Source organism: Aristolochia californica, unplaced genomic scaffold (assembly GCF_029961685.1).
Source record: "Aristolochia californica isolate CCGP_79_NKW_82.1479 unplaced genomic scaffold, dmAriCali1.0.hap1 SCAF_8, whole genome shotgun sequence".
In the NCBI taxonomy this organism is placed as follows: Eukaryota; Viridiplantae; Streptophyta; class Magnoliopsida; order Piperales; family Aristolochiaceae; genus Aristolochia; species Aristolochia californica.
This window is the reverse complement of record NW_027182279.1, coordinates 1,338,119-1,357,163: the sequence shown is the minus strand read 5'-3', so window position 1 is coordinate 1,357,163 and position 19,045 is coordinate 1,338,119. Positions and strand designations below refer to the sequence as shown.

The window sequence follows — 19,045 nt, the reverse complement described above, 5'->3', positions numbered from 1 at the left end:
GATGTTCCATTGTATCCTGGGAGAGAGACCTGCGAACTAGGTAAATTATTTCCCGAATGAAGCCAGTTGGAGATGTTGCCTACGACTGAATTAATGGTGCTATCCACAATACTGAATTTCTGGTTGAATCTTCTGTTATTGTGTTCCAGCCAGATGCACCTTGGGACATGGGCAAGGCTGGCGGAAAGCAGGGTCCTTCCAAGCTTGGGAAGGGGGGTGTTCCAAGGGTCATACGGATAGTTTGGAGGTCTCGTTGAAGGCCGAGATGAAAACCAATTTTCTGGAAGATGGCCATCTAGATTCGCCAAGAAAAGGTGCAGTGGAGGAACACATGTTAGATGGACTCATCGCATGAGCAGCATAGGGGGCAGATAGTATCTGGACTAGTGGCCCCGTCTATGAAGGTTGTCGGTCATGAGTATCTCCCCCCAAATGGCCGTCCAAATGAAGAATTTAATTTTGTTGGGTGCTGAAAGCTTCCAGACAACAGAGAAGAGGTTAGGTGTCAGATGAAGAAGCCCTTGAAGCTGCTGATCTCGTCACGAGTTTATTGACGGTAAGTATCAGAAATGTTCCAGACACACTGATCTGGACTCCACGTCCCAAAGGTGCGTTTTCTACTTCAACTGCCTATAACTCCCTACTCCCTCCCCCCTCTACTCAATCCAGACATCCATCTGCCATTGCGTGGTCTTTACTCATGCCTCCAAGAGCAGAGTTCTTCATCTGAACAATATGTCAAAACAAAATCCTGACATTTGATTCGTTAATTCGCCGGGGAACGCATGTTCTGGACCCCCTGTGCCTGTTTTGCCGAACCACTTTTGAAACTGCGGACCATATTTTGTTGCATTGTGACTATGCTCATTCTGTTTGGAGCGGACTCATCAGCAAAATTGGTCTGCAATATTGTCTCTCTCAAAATCTCACATCTACTATACACATGGTCACAAACGCCCACCTCCCAAAGCTCAGAAAACTATTAATCTCATGCTGCGTTGGTCACATCGTTTGGGCTCTATGGAAATAAAGAAATAATAGGAAATTCAATAAAAAATCTCTTCGAAATAATATTTTAAGCAGCAGAATTGTTGGGCAAGTTACCTCCTGGATTCTCATGCGGAAGGAATTTAAAAATCTCAAAGGGGCAAACTTACGTGGAAATTGGCAACTTGTAGCGGAAATGTCTCACCTTCCTCGCCCTTCGGCCATGAAAACTTGGTCTCTTCCTTCATCTGGCCATTTCAAATTAAATTTCGATGGAAACGCTTTGGGTTGTCCTGGGCTTGCTGGATATGGCGGGGTTATCCATGACGACAAAGGAAATCTTCTCCCTTCATTTTTCGGGCCAATTGGTGAATCAGATTCAATAACTACCGAGTTATCTAGTTTATATAATGGATTAAATCTTTTTCATCAATGGATGGAAGGTTCTCTTTCTGTTGAAGGTGATTCAAAAAGGTTTCATCAATTGGTGCAAGTAGTCATGCAAACCTCCTTGGTGGCATTGGGATCTTTTTGAGGATATATGTAATTTAATTTCTAAATTACAATGTAGTTGGAATTATATTCCTAGATCTGCTAATCACTTAGTAGATAATCGGGCTAAACTAGGTGTATTCCTTCAACATTTTGTTGTGGAGGAAGGCTCTATACAGTAAGGTATGTATATTTTCTCTCAGTAATACATTCACACCTTTTTCTCAATTTTTTTTTCTCAATTGCTGTTAAGTTGGGTCCAAGGCCCATCCCAAAATGACTAGCCACCTTAGGAAGCCTCTTTCTCAACTAATAAACTCAAGATATTTGTACTCACTAATCCATGTGGGACTATTCCTTAACACTCCCCCTCATGTGTAGACCCTCTTTTTGTGGTTCTACTAGTGGATAATTTAGGAGTAGGTAGTTTAGGTGTAGGCCCTCTTTTGTGGCTCTACAAGTGGATAGTTTAGGTGTAGGCCTTCTTTTGTGGGTTGCTCTGATACCATGTTAAGTTGGGTCCAAGGCCTATCCCAAAATGACTAGCCACCTTAGGAAGCCTCTTTCTCAACTAATAAACTCAAGATATTTGTACTCACTAATCCATGTGGGACTATTCCTTAACAACAATGTAGTTGGAATTATATTCCTAGATCTTCTAATCACTTGGCGAATAATCAGGCTAAATTAGGTGTTTTCCTTCAACATCTTGTTGTGGAGGAAGGCCTTGTACAGTAAGGTATGTATTTATATTTTTTTAGTAATATATTCACACCATTCTCTCTCTCTGTCTCAAAAAAAAAGAGGTTAGGTGCCCATCCTTTGACGTGCTCATAGACAGAGGCTACAAAGAAGAGGCCACTGGAGTTAGGTTTCCAAATCATCTTGTCTTGGATCCGGTCACAGAGGGTAATACTGTTAACGGCAGATAGCAGTGTGTAGACGGTAGTGGCTTCATCATCTTTTAAGCCTCGTCTGAAGTGCAAGTTCCAGGACCTATTTTCCCAAGCATTAGCCACCGTAATGTTTTGCCTTGTTGAGATGGTGAAAAAAGAACTAAATTCCTCCATGAAGAGGTGATTGCCACACCAAGCGTCATGCCACAACAGAAGCCTTTGACCGTTGCCAGCAAAAAAGGACGTTGCTGATTTGAATATGGGCAGCAAGGGGAAAAGAGGTTTCCAAATCGGGGACAGTTGTCCCCTACAGCCACCCTCAGTTCACCAAGTGCCCGACCATTGTAGCTTGAAAGCCACCATTCTTCTTCAAATATTGCTTGGCTGAGCATTGAAATTCCAGATCCACTTTAGGAGAAAGGCGCAATTCATCTCTCTGGTGGTACAAATACCAAGAACCCCCATAGAGCGAGGGAGGCAAATGTCTTGCCAATTAACAAGGTGTAGCGGAAGGCATCTTCAGAACCTCTCCAAAGGTAGCGCTTTCTGATGGACTCAATGCTTTTGCAGACCGACGGGTGGCAGCGCAAGAAGGAGAGAAGGTAATTGGGAAAACCAGCTAGGCAGGACTGCAATAGAGTTAGTTTGCCTGCAGTGGAGAGGAGGCTTCTGTGCCAAGTAGCCAATTTTCAATCAAAATCAAATTTCTCAATCAAGGGGGACCAAAGACTTGCATGAGGTCTGCTGTCAAACAGTGGAGTCCGAGGTTGGAAGAGGGGGTGCCGGCAAGAGAACAGCCCATGAAATCCGCCATGTTTCTCAAAGAGTCCCCTTCAATATGATACCCAATGAGGGTAGTTTTGCTCCAATTGATTTCCTGGCCAGAGGAGAGTTCAAATAGGCCTAGAAGAGCTCAAAATTTGTGGACATGCTCCAATGTACCCAAACCAAAACAGATTGTATTGTCGGCGAACTGCAATATTGGGATATCGAAGGCATCATGGTCAGCAGTTGGAAGGATCCATCCCACATCTTTAGCAGAGTATACCATTGAGGAAAGGTATTCAACTATAATATTAAAGAGGATGGGAGATAGAGGGTCTCCTTGTCTGATGCCACGAGAATCTTTGAAGAACCCACAAATAGATCCGTTGATCAGGATTGAGTATGTGGCTGAGGAGGCACAACTTCAAATCCAAAAGCGCCATCTCTTACCGAAACCCATTTTGTCAAGGAGGATGTTAGGAAGCTTCCAGTTGACCTTATCAAAGGCCTTCTTGAAGTCTAATTTGAGGACATACTAGGGCTGTTTCAAGGTCTTTAAATACCATAAAAGTTTATGACAGGACATTACTGAATCTAGAATGTGGCGCCCTTTTATGAATGCACTTTGTCCGTGATAAATGATAAGGGGCAGCATCGATTTTAGACGGCTGCCCAGCTAGCGAGCAAGAATTTTATATATGCTGGTAGTGAGGCTGATGGGGCGGAAGTCTGATGGCTGATCTACAATGGTCTTCTTGGGAATGAAAGCAATCAAGGATGCTTCAAGGCTTCTGTTGGTTATGCCGCGGAGGAAGAAGTCCTGAACCATAAGGGTAACATCCTCTGTGATAGTGGCCAGTAGCGATGATAAAATTCACCGTTGTACCTGTCTGAACCAAGTGCACAATCAAGAGGTAGGCCAAGGGTGCCCTTCTCAATCTCATGAGCTGTAAAGGGGAGCTCAATTAGACTAGCAGCAGTAACATTCTGGAAGAAAGGGCGTGACGGGCAGCTCTCAGAATAAAAACCTGCAAAAAAACTCACTAAAGCGTTAGTAATTTAGGGTCGGTCCGAGGTTACTTTGTCCTCGATAGATAGCTCAGTAATTCAGTTGACCTGACGCCTAGCAAAGGCAACAACGTGGAAAAATTTGGATTTGGCATCGCCTTTTGAGAGCCATCTGAATCGGGCGCGCTGTTTCTAGTTAGTAAGATCAATGTGGGGTCTTATGGGCTTCAAACAAAGACAGGTCTGTTGGAAGATGTGGAGGACTTCCATTTTATACGAGAAAATCCTATACATCATTTTTTATTATAAAGGTGTATTTATATTAACAAGAGAATTACAAATGAGGAGGGAGCAAATCCTCGGCAACAAACAATTGTAGGGTAGCTCCTGCTTGGCAAGCACATCTATTGCCGGATTTGCGAATCTTGGAATGTGAGACTAAATACAAGATAAAATTGAGGTAATTTCTAAAATCTCCTGAAAAATATCCCAATGTTGTCATGGGGGAGGGGATGCACACTCACACTATCCTATGACCACTTTTGAGCCCCCTTCAATATGAAGTGGACCGCTGCACTTGTCTCTGAAAGCCCAGAGCCCGGAGAGGAGGCCATGAAGCTTAGCTGACATAGAATTGTATATGCTTAAAGGCCCGACATTTGAGAAAAGCTGATTACTGGAATGATTCGAAGTAACCCCTTCGAAACCAGAGATCCCGGGATTACTAAGAGAAGAGCCATCAAAGTTCAACTTGAGGTAACTGGGTTCAGGAGGGATCCCTTCCTGCAAAACCGGAACCTTTGTCCTATAGTGCATCGTTGCCAAATTTCTCCAGTTTTCACGAATAGGGGTACCCACAAATGAGGAGAAAGACTTCGTAGTCAGAAGCCAAGTAGAAATATGTCCCACCACTCGGTCCGTGACCCTATCCGACTATTCACGTTTTGCATCAAATCGTCTTCGATTGCGTTCATTCCAAAGCCCCCATGGAATGAAACTAGCACAAGCAGAGATCATCACTTTTTCGAGGCTAGGCAGAGGGAGTACCAATGAGCGACTTACTGGATGAGATCAGATCAACCACCTTGCAGAATTGTATCCCCAACATACTAAGAATGGAAGTCCACACTTTCCATGAGAATATGCATTGTAGTAGAATGTGGCTTGTGGTTTTAGCTTCAGTGGTGTAAAAAGGGCACAATGGGTCGATTGAGGGGTGACCTCTTCTTCTAAGCACTGTCGAGAGAATCTTGCTTTGACAGGCACCCCTCATGAAGAATTTTATCTTTGGAGGAGCACAAAGACACCTTAAAAAATATATCTCATGCTCCCTTTGAGATGGATTCCAGCCATTAATGTATCCATATGCAGACGATACAGAGAAAGTGCCTCTTTTGTCCAGCCACCAAATGAGCTTGTCTACCTCCGAAGGTGGAATTTTAACAGATCTTACAGAAGCTATCAAACAACTGGCTTCTAGAGCCTTAATATCCGAAAGACCCCTTCTAGGGTGTAGGCTCATACCACCCCCCTCAAAAGCATCGACTACTGATATGTCTCTATGAGTAGAGAAGAGAAAAAGACTTTTGAAGGCAATCTGTAGCAGTGCCTGCCCTATCCACAAATCATCCCAAAGCTTGAGGGATCTGCCGTTTCCGACATAGAATCTACTGGCAGAGGAAAATTTTGGAAGCAATCGGTATAATGCTCTCCATATTGAAGATAGACCTCTCCGATTACCTCCAGACATCCACCAATGAGTGTCGCCACCAAGCTTGACAAGAACCATTTTCTTTCAAAGATTTGAAGAATGGGTATTGAACTTCCATTACCATTTTAGGAGTAGAGCTTGGTTTATATCCTTAGATTTCCAAATCCCCAGGCCACCCATATTTTTTGGCGAACAAACATCGTCCCATCTGACCAGATGATATTTAAAGGCATTACTCGATCTCCTCCATAAAAATCTTCGTTTAAGCTTATCCATAGACTTACATATGGATGTAGGACATGCCATAAAAGATAGTGCATAATTTGGGATGCTTGCAATGCAAGACTTGAGAAGGATGAGCCTCCCAACCTTACTGAGTAAATGCTCCTTCCAGGTTGCTAGCCGGGATTCAATTTTCTCAACCATCGGATTCCAAAGACTTTTGCAAATACGATCATTGAATAATAGCAAGCCAAGATAGGTTGCTGGTAGGTTGCTTGTTGTACAATTAGATATATTTGCCATCTCTGCATGGAGCTCAGGGCTAACATTGAAACCCATGAAAGAGGTCTTTTCCCAATTGGCTTTCTGACCAGAGGCTAATTCGAAGAGACCCAAAACCGCTTTAATCTTTCTAGCACCTTCAATGTTACTGATTCCAAATATGATGGTATCATCTGCATACTGGAGGATGAGAATATTGAACGCCTGTTGGGTGCTAGTAGGAAAAAGCTACCCAAGATTGACTGCCGAGTAAAACATAGCAGATAGGAATTCACAAACCATATTGAATAGGAGCGGGGAAAGCGGATCACCCTGTCTGATTCCTCTGGTCCTTTTGAAATATCTACAAACTGAGCCATTGAGGAGGAGAGAATAAGAGGTCGAGCCCAAACAACTTCTGATCCAAAATCTCCATTTTTCGCCAAAACCTAATTTTTTCATTATCTCATCAAGTAGGATCCAATTAACTCTGTCGAAGGCCTTTTCGTGATCAAGTTTCAAGGCGATTCTTGGATCTTTGTTACGACGAAAATGATTAATAAGCTCATGTGCTGCCATAGTGGAATCCAAAACATCTCTTCCTTTGAGGAAAACACCTTGCCTTCTGTGGATGATGGTTTGGAGAAGAACCTTTAAACGATGAGCCAAAATTCTGGCTATAATTTTGTAAGCACTTGTGACGAGACTGATTGGTTGGAAGTTCTCTGGCTTCTCAACACTAGTTTTCTTCGGAACCAAGGCAATAAAAGATGCGCCTATACTGCGAAAGATGATAACATTTCTGAAGAAGCCGTGAATCATTGCTATGATATCCTCCTTGAGTCGAGGGCAAAATCTTTTTAAAAATCTCCATTGAAATCATCAGGGCCCGACGCCCTATCACTTTCCATCTCTAAAAAAGAGGCAGCTACTGGAGAGAGACGAGAGAGGCTGAAGTGTTGAAGCTTTGGCCATTTAGGGCATTCCTCCGAATATAAGTCTACAAAAAACTTAAGCAACACATTAGTAATCGAAGTCCGAAATGACATTACCTCATTATTCATACATAATGAGGTAATTCGATTGGACCTTCGTTTTGCCGATGCCACGACATGGAAGAATTTTGTGTTTGCATTTCCCTCCTTTCGCCATTTAAATCTGGCGCGCTGCTTCCAACGAATCTTCCCTTGATGTAAGATAGTATTGAGATTAGGGTTAAGAGAAACTTGGGAAGAAAACTCCGCCGAAGTTAAATACCTCTGTTCTTCCGCTTGGTCTAGGTCTGCAATCTGAGAAAGGAGAGAAGCCTTCTCGGCAACCAAAGAGGTACGATGGCTTGTGGCCTAGTCTTTGATTTTCCCTTTTAAAAATCGAAGCTTCAGAGGGAAAGCCCACTCCCGTCTACCCAAACTTGGACCATCAGTCCACCATCCATCAATAAGAGCATCAAATTTTTTTGAAGATAGCCATGAGTTTTCGAACCGAAAAGGAGAGGGTCCCCATTTCTTGAAAGAGGTGGTCAACATGATAGGCCAATGATCTGACCCCACCTTGTTAAGAACACGGCCAGAGACATTCTCAAAGAGTTGTAGCCAGTCTGGATATGTCGGGAAACAGTCCAGTTTTGATAGAATTGGCTGTTGTTGGCTGTTCGACCATGTATAATTTTTTCCCGAAAGTGATATCTCATCCAGCCCACATCCGCCAATGAAATCTGAGAAACCACGGATAGAGGCATATATGCGGTTGGCCGGCGGTTTCTTCTCATTGCAGTACAGATAGCATTGAAGTCACCTGCAAAAAGCCTTGGGAAACTCCAAGATTGATAAAGCTCACTGAGCTCTTCCCATAAGAGGGCGCGCTCACGATATCTGGTCGGGCCATAGACTCCCCTCACACACCATATTCTGCTGGAGGAAAGATCCCTGAGTTGAATTCCCAGAGAGAAACGACCTTCAGACACTTGAAGGGAGTCAAAATGTGTTGAATCCCAAGCCATGAGTGGCCAGCAACATTAACAACCACCTACTTTATTGAAGTGTTCGACCGTAGCTCCTTGACAATGGCATCAGACATCTCTTGACACCGTCTCTTGGAGGATAACAATAGAGGGTTTGAATTGAGAGAGAAAGCTCGAAATCAAACTCCGCTTCCGAGCAACACCAATTCTTCTAACATTCCAGGATAATACAATCATTTGTTACCATGCTTTTGGACTTCAGACATGGTGCTGTCCCCAGGCAGCTGACCTCTGTATACAACTCCCATTAGACGTGCTAGATTCATCATTTACTACCATGTCTCGTCATCATATCTTTGACACTTAACCCTATACATTATTTGCAGCAAGCTGGGAGTTCATGATGTTCTCTCACCCCTAGCTTGAGGTGGAGTGTTAGAAGATGGGCCCAAGCTCATAAGACCAAGGAAGGCCCACATATCCAAAAGTGTTAGAAGACGGGCCCAAGCCCATAAGATATGAGACCCACCATGATCATGTGAGGTGGCATAAGAAGTCTTTCACAATAAGAAGTCTAACAGAGCCACAATTATTATGGAAGCAAGTCTCACATAAGAGTTGCAGTTTAAAGGTATTTTAGTCATGTTAGTCTTCTATTTATATTGGGTATTTAATTATGCTAGGACTTATCTTTAAGTGTTTGAGTTTGGGTGTAATTGGGTTCCCAATCTAGGCGCGTAGTAGGAAAGGACAAATTTGTTGGTTGGATATAATTGGATAAGTGATATAGGTGGTTGAGATGTTCACTGGGAGGGGAGTGTTCGTTTTCTAGGATGGGGGTAGGATAGGAAGAAGGCTGGTTAGTGCAGGCCCAGGCAAGATAAGGCTGATAGGAAGGCTGTTTCTCTGTCGGGGTGGCATACAAAGTGTCAACGTTGTCTGGTATCCAGGGGCAGATGGGAGGAATTTGAATTTGGGTGGTAGGACAATTGTGCCTGGGGAAGGGGTTCACTCGCCGTGGAGCATTCTGGGTTGACTTTTGAACTTGCCCGGTGCGTAGCCTGACCATGAGCATTGTGAGTTGATTAGTTTGAGTCACTGTTCATTTTCTCATTCTACCGGAAGTCCGTCATGGTGTCGAAAGAGACACTAATCCAGAATTTGGCATTGTCGATGGCAATGCAGAGAAATTGATCTTCACTTTGAAGGCGGTGTTAGTTGATGAGGAGATGTGCCTCGTCAAGACAATGCGATTGTTCAGTATCATGGTCTAGTGAGATGAGAGTGCCGAAAACGTCAGCGATGCTTTTGAATACATTGGATTACCATAGTTCTATTGGGACGCCATCGATGGTCAGCCATTGACCGAAGGAGGTAGAGGGAGCCGAAGGGAGCCATTTGATAATACTCGGAATGCTCAGAATCCCTTGTTGTTGGGTTTACCCGTGAGTGCATTTCTTGCGTCTGCGTTGAGGATGGCGAAAGCTCAGCCAGGCAATCATGGAGGACTTGCTAGCTGAACTCCACGTTGGTTAACTCTGGTATGTAAATGCGATTCCGCGATGCTGAACTATCTTGCATTCTCTCCGATTGCGGAAAGCAATGATCGAGATATAGAAGGCGAAGCCACATGTCCAGAGTTCTAAAGTTTTGTTGTAGCAGTCGGTGTTTGATATTGTTAAGCACCTAGTCAATACTACCCAAAAGACCGGCCTGTTAGGAGCGGAAGACATAGGTACTTAACCCAGGACCATAATATCACACCCCACCTTCACGAGCCGACGACCACGGCGGCGCAACGACACTGGCCCAACCGCAGCATCGCAACAGCGGCGCGACCTACCAATATTTTAATCCAGCCTTTTGCGCGCAACGCAGCGGCACTGGCCCAACCGCAGCATCGCAACAGCGGCGCGACCTACCAGTATTTAAATCCAGCCTCTGCGCCGTTGCCGGGATTCGAACTCGCGACCGAGCGCTAGCTCTGATACCAAATGTTAAACACCTAACCAATACTACCCAAAAGACCGGCCTGTTAGGAGCGGAAGACATAGGTACTTAACCCAGGACTATAACAGATATCACCCTCTGGAGTTGTTGGCAAATTGCGTTGACAACAACGATTGGAATGCTAATGAAGGAGCGCTTGGTTCTTGTTGCAGTGGTGGTGCGGATAACTGTAACAGAGGCTCGATTAATCTTTTCAATGGTTACAAAGGTGTTTCCATAGGTGAAATGGAAAACGTCGTGCCAGATTTGAGATCTTCTTCTCCTGGACATAGTGGTCCATTCATCTTCTCCTTCCACGTTCGTCTTTGGGGCATCAGTAGAAACGATGTTGCGTCCATTTGCCACAAGGTTGTCCTAGTTTCTGATGGCCGAACTCGGGATGATCAGGTTTTCGACATGAGATGGCTCGTCATGCGAAAATCCGGCGATCGTGCTGATGACAAGTCGCGGGAGACCGTCATCGGCAGGTTCTGTTATTGTTGCTTTTATCTATTTTATCCGTGACAATTTATCTCCTTTCTTTTTAGTGTCGTTGTATCTTTATCTTTGTTACTAAAATCAGTGAAGGGAATCTCAAAAAAGAACAGTGGTAGCAAAAATGAACAGAAAAAGACTTGGAAGTAGTGTTTAGAGCCGCAAACCCTTCTATTTTTATCCTTTTCTCTTATAATGTTGTGTTCTTTATGTTTATTTGTGCATTTTCAGAAAGAGAAAGAAAAAAGGAATTTTTTTATTTGTGGTGGTCACAGCCCTCCCCCTCTTACCGCTCCACATCATTTATGTTCATTTTTACCATGTTTCTCGTGTATAGATGGTGCGTGAGCTTGAGGAGATTTTACGGCAGCAGATTAGTCAGCCAGCTGGAAGTTGCACTTCTCCAAATGGAGTGTCTTTCCTTGATCAAGTTGTATCTCCTCTATATGAAATTATTGCTGCGGTATGCACGATTCCTGTTTCTGGATCATTATGCTTAACTTACGCAGATAGTTGGCAAATTCTTCAAAATTATTTCTTGGAAGTGCATGATCATTTGCTTATTTTCTTTCCATGTAATGTGAGGACTTGCTGAATCACAAATTGTTTCTTCGGAAATAACAATATTTGTATTGAAAGTGTTGATGATTAGATCTCTAGTGTTTGTTGTTTTTGAAAGTGGCGAGGTTTCATTAAAGAAAAATCATAAAACTGATTACGACGTTAAATAGGGGTGAGGTTAAAGCCCTCAAACCCTGACACTAAACTGATCTGTCTTAGGGTTTATTTCTGTCTTTTGAAATGAGGTTTATTTCTGTTTAAAATTTCAAACTTTGACATTTACATGGAAGGATGATGCAGGAAGCTGCAAGCAATGATAATGGTCGTGCTCCTCATTCTAGATGGAGAAACTATGATGATTTCAATGAGTACTTCTGGTGAGGTTTTATGCACCATAGTTAGAGCTGTTTGTTTGCCTTATATTGTCTCATATATTTGCTATTTTGCTTTCATACTTAGGTCACATCTTTGCTTTGGACTTGGTTGGCCTTGGCGTTCGAATTCATCCTTTTTTGTCAAGCCTAAGACAAAAGGCAAGGTTTGTGGTACTTCCTCCTTGCTTTATATGTCATTGATTTCTTCCACATTCATATTTTTGAAAGTTAAAGGCGAATACCACAAGGTTTAGCTTTTATGTGGGATGGACTCCTACCGCTAGTTTAGGATTCTTCTTTTGTGTTTCTCTCTCCTTGATAATGGATTCTGTTTCATGAAAAGGCTAACACAATGTTCTTACTCAATAGGCTCTGCTTGCATCTAGCGGGAGTCATCATCAGGGAAAAAGTTCTTTTGTGGAACACCGGACATTTCTTCATATTTATCATAGCTTTGATCGCCTGTGGATATTTCTTGCAATGATGCTTCAGGTTCTCCTTAAATCTGCTATTACTTCCTGCTGTCATATTGTCATATATTATCAAAGTCTTACCCAGTTTCCACAGCTAAGTTCCTTTCAAATGTTCCACTTGTTAGTGCTTCCCTTTTGTTTATATCTTGGTTTTCTGGTTTTATGTTTATTTTTGACTTACCTGTGCTACAATGATCTCTAGAGCAATATGATGATAGTCTTAAGTTCCTTTAATGTTTTTCATGATTATGGTTAGTGTGAAACGGCAGTGAGAGAAACTAGGTGTGAATATCGTGAACACAGGGAGAGGAAGACAGACGACGTACTCTCCCCTCATGCCACATTTGTAATAGAGTTTCCTAATTACAGTCTAATAAACTTCCCAATTATCCAATTGCAACAAAACATAATTTTAGTAAGTTATGTTTCTTCAAGTTTTATTTTAGCAAATTATCTTTGGTTGATCACTGTTTTAACAAATTTCTGCCAAACATTCCTAATTGGGAAATTATACCCAAACAAGTTACACCCAAACCGATTATAGAAGATCATTTGAATGCCTCCCCATGTGTTCAAATGATGCGACCCAGAAGAGTTGCAAGAAGAGACTCAAGGCTTTGATTAGCACAAGATAGGTCTCTAAAATCAGTAAGTGACTACTTTATGTGATTTGCAGTAACTCACAACTACATGATTAGAGGCACACAGCTATGGAGGCCAACCAGACTGCTAATCCTCTCACATGATACAACTCTCAACAACATCTTGTTGTTGGGACATCTTACCTGTTTATGGTTTCTTAAGCTAGATTTGATTAGATGCACACAGCTATGGAGGCCAACCAGATTACTGATCCTCTTGCATCATACAACTCTCAACAACATCTTGTTGTTGGGACGTCTTTCCCTCAACATCTTGTTGTTGGGATGTCTGTCCCTCAACATCTTACCCGTTTATGGTTTCTTAAGAGTAGATTTCCTAGGAGAGCTGTTGTGTTGGCTCTTATTTTCTTTCTTTTCTATTCTGTATTTTGTTTGTTTATTTGTTTTTCTCTTTCCTCTTTAAGGGTTTTCCTCAATTCTTTCCTCTCTTTAAAATTTGTAACCATTTTCAGAAAACTAAGGTATGATTACACTACCTTCGTGTACTTCTCATGTTGCTTGTATATTCTTTCCTCTTCCTTTTGGTATGCAAGTAAAAGGGAAATTGTTAGTCCTGACCAAATCGAACAAGTGTTCTCTTAGGTTGGAAAATAGTCAATTTAAGGCATGTGCAGATGCAGAGGAGTATGTGGATAATCTCTTCACTCAGTTCTCCCTAGTTCTAGAATTTGGTGAGTGATCCTTGGAAAGTTCAGCCTAAGTTGTTTTCTGCTGAACATCTTGTTCAATGCCCTTATAAAACTCTTCAAGTGACCCGCTATCAAATTCAGTAAAACCTTGTGGTGTCTATGTTTTTTGCCCATTATCTGGCAAATTTGGAAGGAGAAATAACTCAGCTGGCAGGTAAAGGCTGGGACAATTGGTAGTTTGATTGTAAAGTCTTCCATGAAGTTGTTGTCTTAGCTAGTAAGGTTCCTTAAGTTCCATCATCTCTCAGGAGCTATTTTACTCAGGACTCCTAGAGAATTGAGCAGTCAAGTCTGAGGCAAGGCTTCATGCTGCTTTGACTTAGACAAGGAAAAATGAAAAAATATTTATGCTTTTTTGTTTTGTGAGTGCATGCATGTGTGCTTCTATGCTGGATGTTATTGTGGGATTTATGCAGTTTCATTTTTATGTTCTACTAAATGTAAAGGTTAGACTTTTCAAAAAAAAAAAAAAAATACAAAGAAGAAGTTAGCCTCCAAATTCCAGTTTTCTGTTTTTTTTGCTGATGCTGTAAATGTCCTCTTTCGTGACTGAACTGTTTTCCTGTAGGGACTGGTTATTGTTGCTTTCAATAATGGACATTTTGATTCAAAGACCATGCGGCTCCTACTTAGCATGGGTCCAACATTTGTCGTAATGAAGTTTTTTCGAAGTATGTTCTCCTATCGCCACTTTATTTACAAAGGGTTTTTACTTTCATTATTGCATATAACATTGAATGAAAGAAAAACATGTCATTATTATTATAAAAAGCTCAGTTGTTCACATCCTCTTTCTTTCTGAAATTTCAGCTTTATTGGACATACTGATGATGTATGGTGCCTATTCTGCATCACGCCATCTTGCTGTTTCACGGATATTTCTTCGGTTTCTTTGGTTTGGTTTTGCTTCAGTGATTTTATTATATCTTTATGTGTGAGTATTTATAGTGAAAATTGTTTTCTCTGTGTGTGTGAGATGGATTTTTCTTATATACCACTTTCCAAGTATTAATGTATTTATTTCTCCTACTTCCAGGAAGGCTCTTCAGGAGGAAAACAAACAGAATTCTAATTCAGTTGTTTTCAGGATATATATCTTTATAGTTGGTGTATATGCTGCGGTTCATTTTTTTGTTAGTTTCCTCATGAGAATACCAGCCTGTCACAGTTTAACAAACCAATGTGATCGTTGGTCTGTGATGCGGTTCATCAAATGGATGCATCAGGTTATTATCAATCAATATTTTTTTTAAATAGTTTTTATTTTATTTTTATTTAAAAAAAATTATCAATCAATATTGATGACATTTATTTCCATTGCTAAGTGTTTCGTCTTTACTATGCCTTCTGGGTATCTCTATTGATCCATTTTCTGTTCATATATGCAGGAAAGGTACTATGTTGGGCGTGGAATGTATGAGAGGACAAGTGATTTCATCAAGTAAGCATCTAATTATTGTTTATTTACTGAATAGGTGCTTTTTTTTTTTTTTTTGAAATGATGCTGAATTTTATTAAGAGAGCTCAAACAAGCAAATTAAAATAGGGGAAGTCTTCCCAAACTATGAGGGATTGTTGGGAGGTTCCAAATTTTACCAATTTATTAGCCAAATAATTGACTGATCTAGGAACGAGGTTCCAATTACAATGAATGAATGACACAATGTCAGCAATACAATCAGTGATTGGCCAGTGGCGCCAAAGGGGGGAGTTATCTTTTGAACACCAGCTGATAACAGTCTTTGAGTCTCCTTCGATAAGCAGCTTACCATGAAGCCGCTTTTTAAAGATTTGGAGGCCGAATAGAAGAGCACTCACTTCAGCAGTATTTGAATCAGCAATACCCACCGGCCTAGCATAAAATAGAATAGGGTGTCCATTGCTGTCTCTGAAAACACCACCAGCTCCAGCCGGCCCAGGACAACCGAAAACACTGCCATTGAAATTGAGTTTGATGCAGTCGTAAGGGGGAGGATCCCAGGTGGCCATAACCGGATTCCTACAGCGGCCCGCCATATGCGCGATCAAACCCCAATTTTCCCGAAGGAAAATGCCCGATAGAGAGGCAAACTCCTTCCTAGTATGTGACCAACTCGAGATAAGGCCCACTGCCTGAGAAGCTGTATTATCTAGGGTGCTAGCCTTTGGTGTTGAATATCCGGTTGTTTTTCTCGAGCCATAGGCACCATGAGACATGTGCAAGGCTTGCCAAGAGAATTATCTTGCCCAACCTTGGAAGGTGGATCCCCATAACCATCTCATAGGTGCCGAAAAGGTCCTGATGTAGCCCCATTTGGAGTCCAATCTTCTGAAATATCTTCATCTAGACTTGCCAAGAAAAATCATAATGTAAGAGAACATACTGGACTGTCTCGTCGCACATACCACAAAGGGGACAAGTACGATCGGGAGTTGTGTAACCTCTTTTATGGAAGTTGTTAGAGGTGAGGATTTGTTCCCTGATGGCCGTCTACATGAAGAATTTGATTTTACTAGGCGCCGAGAGCTTTTATACCAGGTTTGCCTTGTGCTCATGCATGCTGTAATCTTGCTTTCTAACGTGAGAGTAGGCGAATGCAACTGTGAATTGGCCATTAATGCTGGCCTTCATGACAGCTTATCAACTACATGCTCATGAATAGTAATGCTGCTGAGTTTGGAGAGGAGAGAGCAAAAAGTCGAAGTTTTCTCATCATTTAATCCCCAATAAAACGTGAGACTCCATGAGCGATCTCTCCAGGAATCAGCCACTGAGCAAGAGAGGTCCCTCGCCACCCTAGAGAAGTCCTGGGAAGTCCTTGGAGAATGGGCGGGGGCCGCACCATTCATTCGACCAAAAGATGAGGGTCCTTCCATTGCCTATGTGAAAGGAAGTTGCATTTCTGAATATTGGGAGGAGCTTTTGAATTGATTTCCATATCGGAGATAGGAGGCGAGTAGCGCCATCCTCCCTCCACTAGGCACCCGAAGGTTGAAGATAGAACCTGACCATATCTCCCCATAGGTTGTTATGCTTGATGTTGAAGTTCCAGATACATTTGAGCATAAGGGCATTGCTCATCTCCTTCGTAGGCTGGATGCCTAAACCACCCCGATTGCGGGGCATACAAATATCCTTCCAATACACCAAATCATATCTAAAGGTGTCCTTTGATCCTCTCCAGAGAATAGGTGCTATCTTTCACCGGGATGGGGTAGCACTTTTATGAATTACAGCATTAAGGCTAAGGTAGCTTGTCGTCTGCTTGGTATCTATGTGGTATCCCATGAAGCTTTTCATCATTTATTTTTTATTATCTGGTATTTAGCTTGATGTTAATGTGCACCTTGATGATGTTTCCATTTGATTGAGTTGGTGCAGCCCTTTTTACAAGTTATTCAGCTTCCTGTTATATGTGTTTATGAGCTGATTCAGTCGTATCTGCTTGCTGTAGCTTCTCTCTTTCAAGGATGTATGATGTTTTAAACTTGGGTCGAGGGAATGCATGAAGTTAGAAAGCCTCTTCCCAAATAATAAACACAAGATTTTTTTTTTATCGTGGTTTTTTATGGGATTATTCTAACACTCCTACATGTGGTCTTTTGTGGATCCTTCACATTGACAAGTGGTGGATCCTCTGTCTTCTTTATCTTTTTGTTATGAATCTTGGTTTCATAAAAAAATATTTTTTAGGTGGAGGTCCATATATAGGTACCCATTCTTAGTTCAATGTTAAAGTTATGTATATGTCCATCCCAAAATGATTACCACTTAGTCCATACCATTTTTTTTTTTTTTTTTGAAGTAGTGCTAAGTTATATTAACAGGCTCAAATGAACAAGATTACAAGGAGGAGGAATCGTCCAAAACAATGAGAGATTGCTGGGATGTTCCTAATTTAACTAACCTATCAGCCAAGGAATTGGCTGATCTAGGAATGTGATTCCATGTACAAGAAATTGAGGTTACAATGTCTGCCAATGACACCAAGGGGGAGGCTGAACTGGAGCACCAACTAATGACAACGTTGGAGTCCCCTTCAATCAGTAGCTTCCCGTGAAGACTGTTCTTGAAAATCTTCAATCCATGATGAAGGGCAGTCACTTCAACAGTGTTGGAGTCAGGAATACCAACCGGCGAGTGTAGGAAAGAACACTCTCCTTTGTGATTTCTGAAGACACCACCTGCACCCGCCGGCCCGGGGCAACCCAAAGCACTCCTGTCGAAGTTTAACTTAATACAATCACTCCGGGGAGGCTCCCACACAGCCATGGCCAGAATTTTCTGAGGACCCGCAATATGGGCCAGAAAACACCAATTCCAGCTAAGGGAAATACCAACCTAAGGGGCAAATTTCTGCCTGGAGTGGAGCCAACTAGAGATCGTACCCATGGTGCAGAAGACCGTACTTTCCAGGTTGCTGAATTTGGAGTTGAATCTCTAGTTATTGCGCTCAAGCTAAAGACACCACGGGATATGAGCAAGGAATGCAGCGAGAAGAAGCTTGAATGCCAACTTTTTGGAAGATCGCCATCCAAACTTGCCAAGAGAAGCCGTAGTGCAGGAGAACACGCCGAACGGACTCCTCACAAATGCCATAGAGAGGGCAGGTATTATCAGGGGCGGTAAAGCCCCTCTTGCGGAGGTTGTTTGCAATGAGGATTTGCTCCCTGATGGTTGTCTATATGAAGAATTTTATCTTGCTAGGCACAAAGAGCACAAAGAGGCTCTAGGCGAGATTTGCCTTGTGCTCAAGTAGGTTGGGGTCATCCTCCCTGATGTGGGAATAGGCTTAGGCCATTGATTAGATACCATTGATGCTAGGCTTCCAATTCAACTTGTCTTGCACTCGATCCTGAATGGTGGTACTATTGAGACTGGGTAGAAGCGAGCAGAAGGCTATAGCTTCATCGTCATTCAAACCTCATTAGAAGAGAAGACTCCAACATTGATTACTCTATGATTCTGCCACCGAACACGATGAGTCCATAGAAATCATGGAAAAACCTGGGTACACCTCAAAAAGGGGTCGGGAATCGCACCACTCATCGGTCTAGGAAAGAAGAGTCCTCCCATTCATAGGGTAGAAGGAGGTCGCAGCCTTGAAGGTTGGATGTAGCTTGTATATGAATTTCTAAATCAGGGACAAGCGACAGGGAGCACGACCTTCTCTCGACCAATGGTCTGGGATCTGAAGATAGTATCTCACCATATTCCTGCACAAACTGCTTTGTTTGAAATTGAGATTCCAAATCCAATTAAGGAGGGCATTGTTCATGTCCTTCATAGGTCGGATACCTAGACCACCCCTAATCCGAGGTAGACAAATCTCCTTCTAATTGACCAAGTGATATCTGAAGGTGTCTTCGGAACCTCTCCATAGAAAGCACCGGCGGATAGCATCAATCTTTGAGCACACTGAGGCCAGACATTGAATAAAAGACATGTGGCAGTTGGGCAGCCCTGCCAAGAATGACTTTAATAGGGTAAGTAGACGCGCTGTGGATACGAGCTTGCCCC

The 19,045-nt window shown here is 42.4% G+C and overlaps 1 protein-coding gene across 2 annotated transcripts in view; it reads left to right on the top strand.

The window, feature by feature from the left end:
• The window catches only part of LOC137938628 (callose synthase 9), a 102,504-nt gene that overhangs the window by 13,767 nt on the left and 69,692 nt on the right, over positions 1–19,045 (top strand). For both annotated transcript variants that reach the window (XM_068783597.1, XM_068783596.1), the window contains exons 11-18: positions 11,124–11,249; positions 11,648–11,724; positions 11,807–11,885; positions 12,091–12,213; positions 14,114–14,216; positions 14,356–14,479; positions 14,582–14,771; positions 14,934–14,986. In XM_068783597.1, the coding sequence (XP_068639698.1) occupies positions 11,124–11,249; positions 11,648–11,724; positions 11,807–11,885; positions 12,091–12,213; positions 14,114–14,216; positions 14,356–14,479; positions 14,582–14,771; positions 14,934–14,986 (875 nt within the window). The remainder of the gene's footprint in view (positions 1–11,123; positions 11,250–11,647; positions 11,725–11,806; positions 11,886–12,090; positions 12,214–14,113; positions 14,217–14,355; positions 14,480–14,581; positions 14,772–14,933; positions 14,987–19,045) is intronic.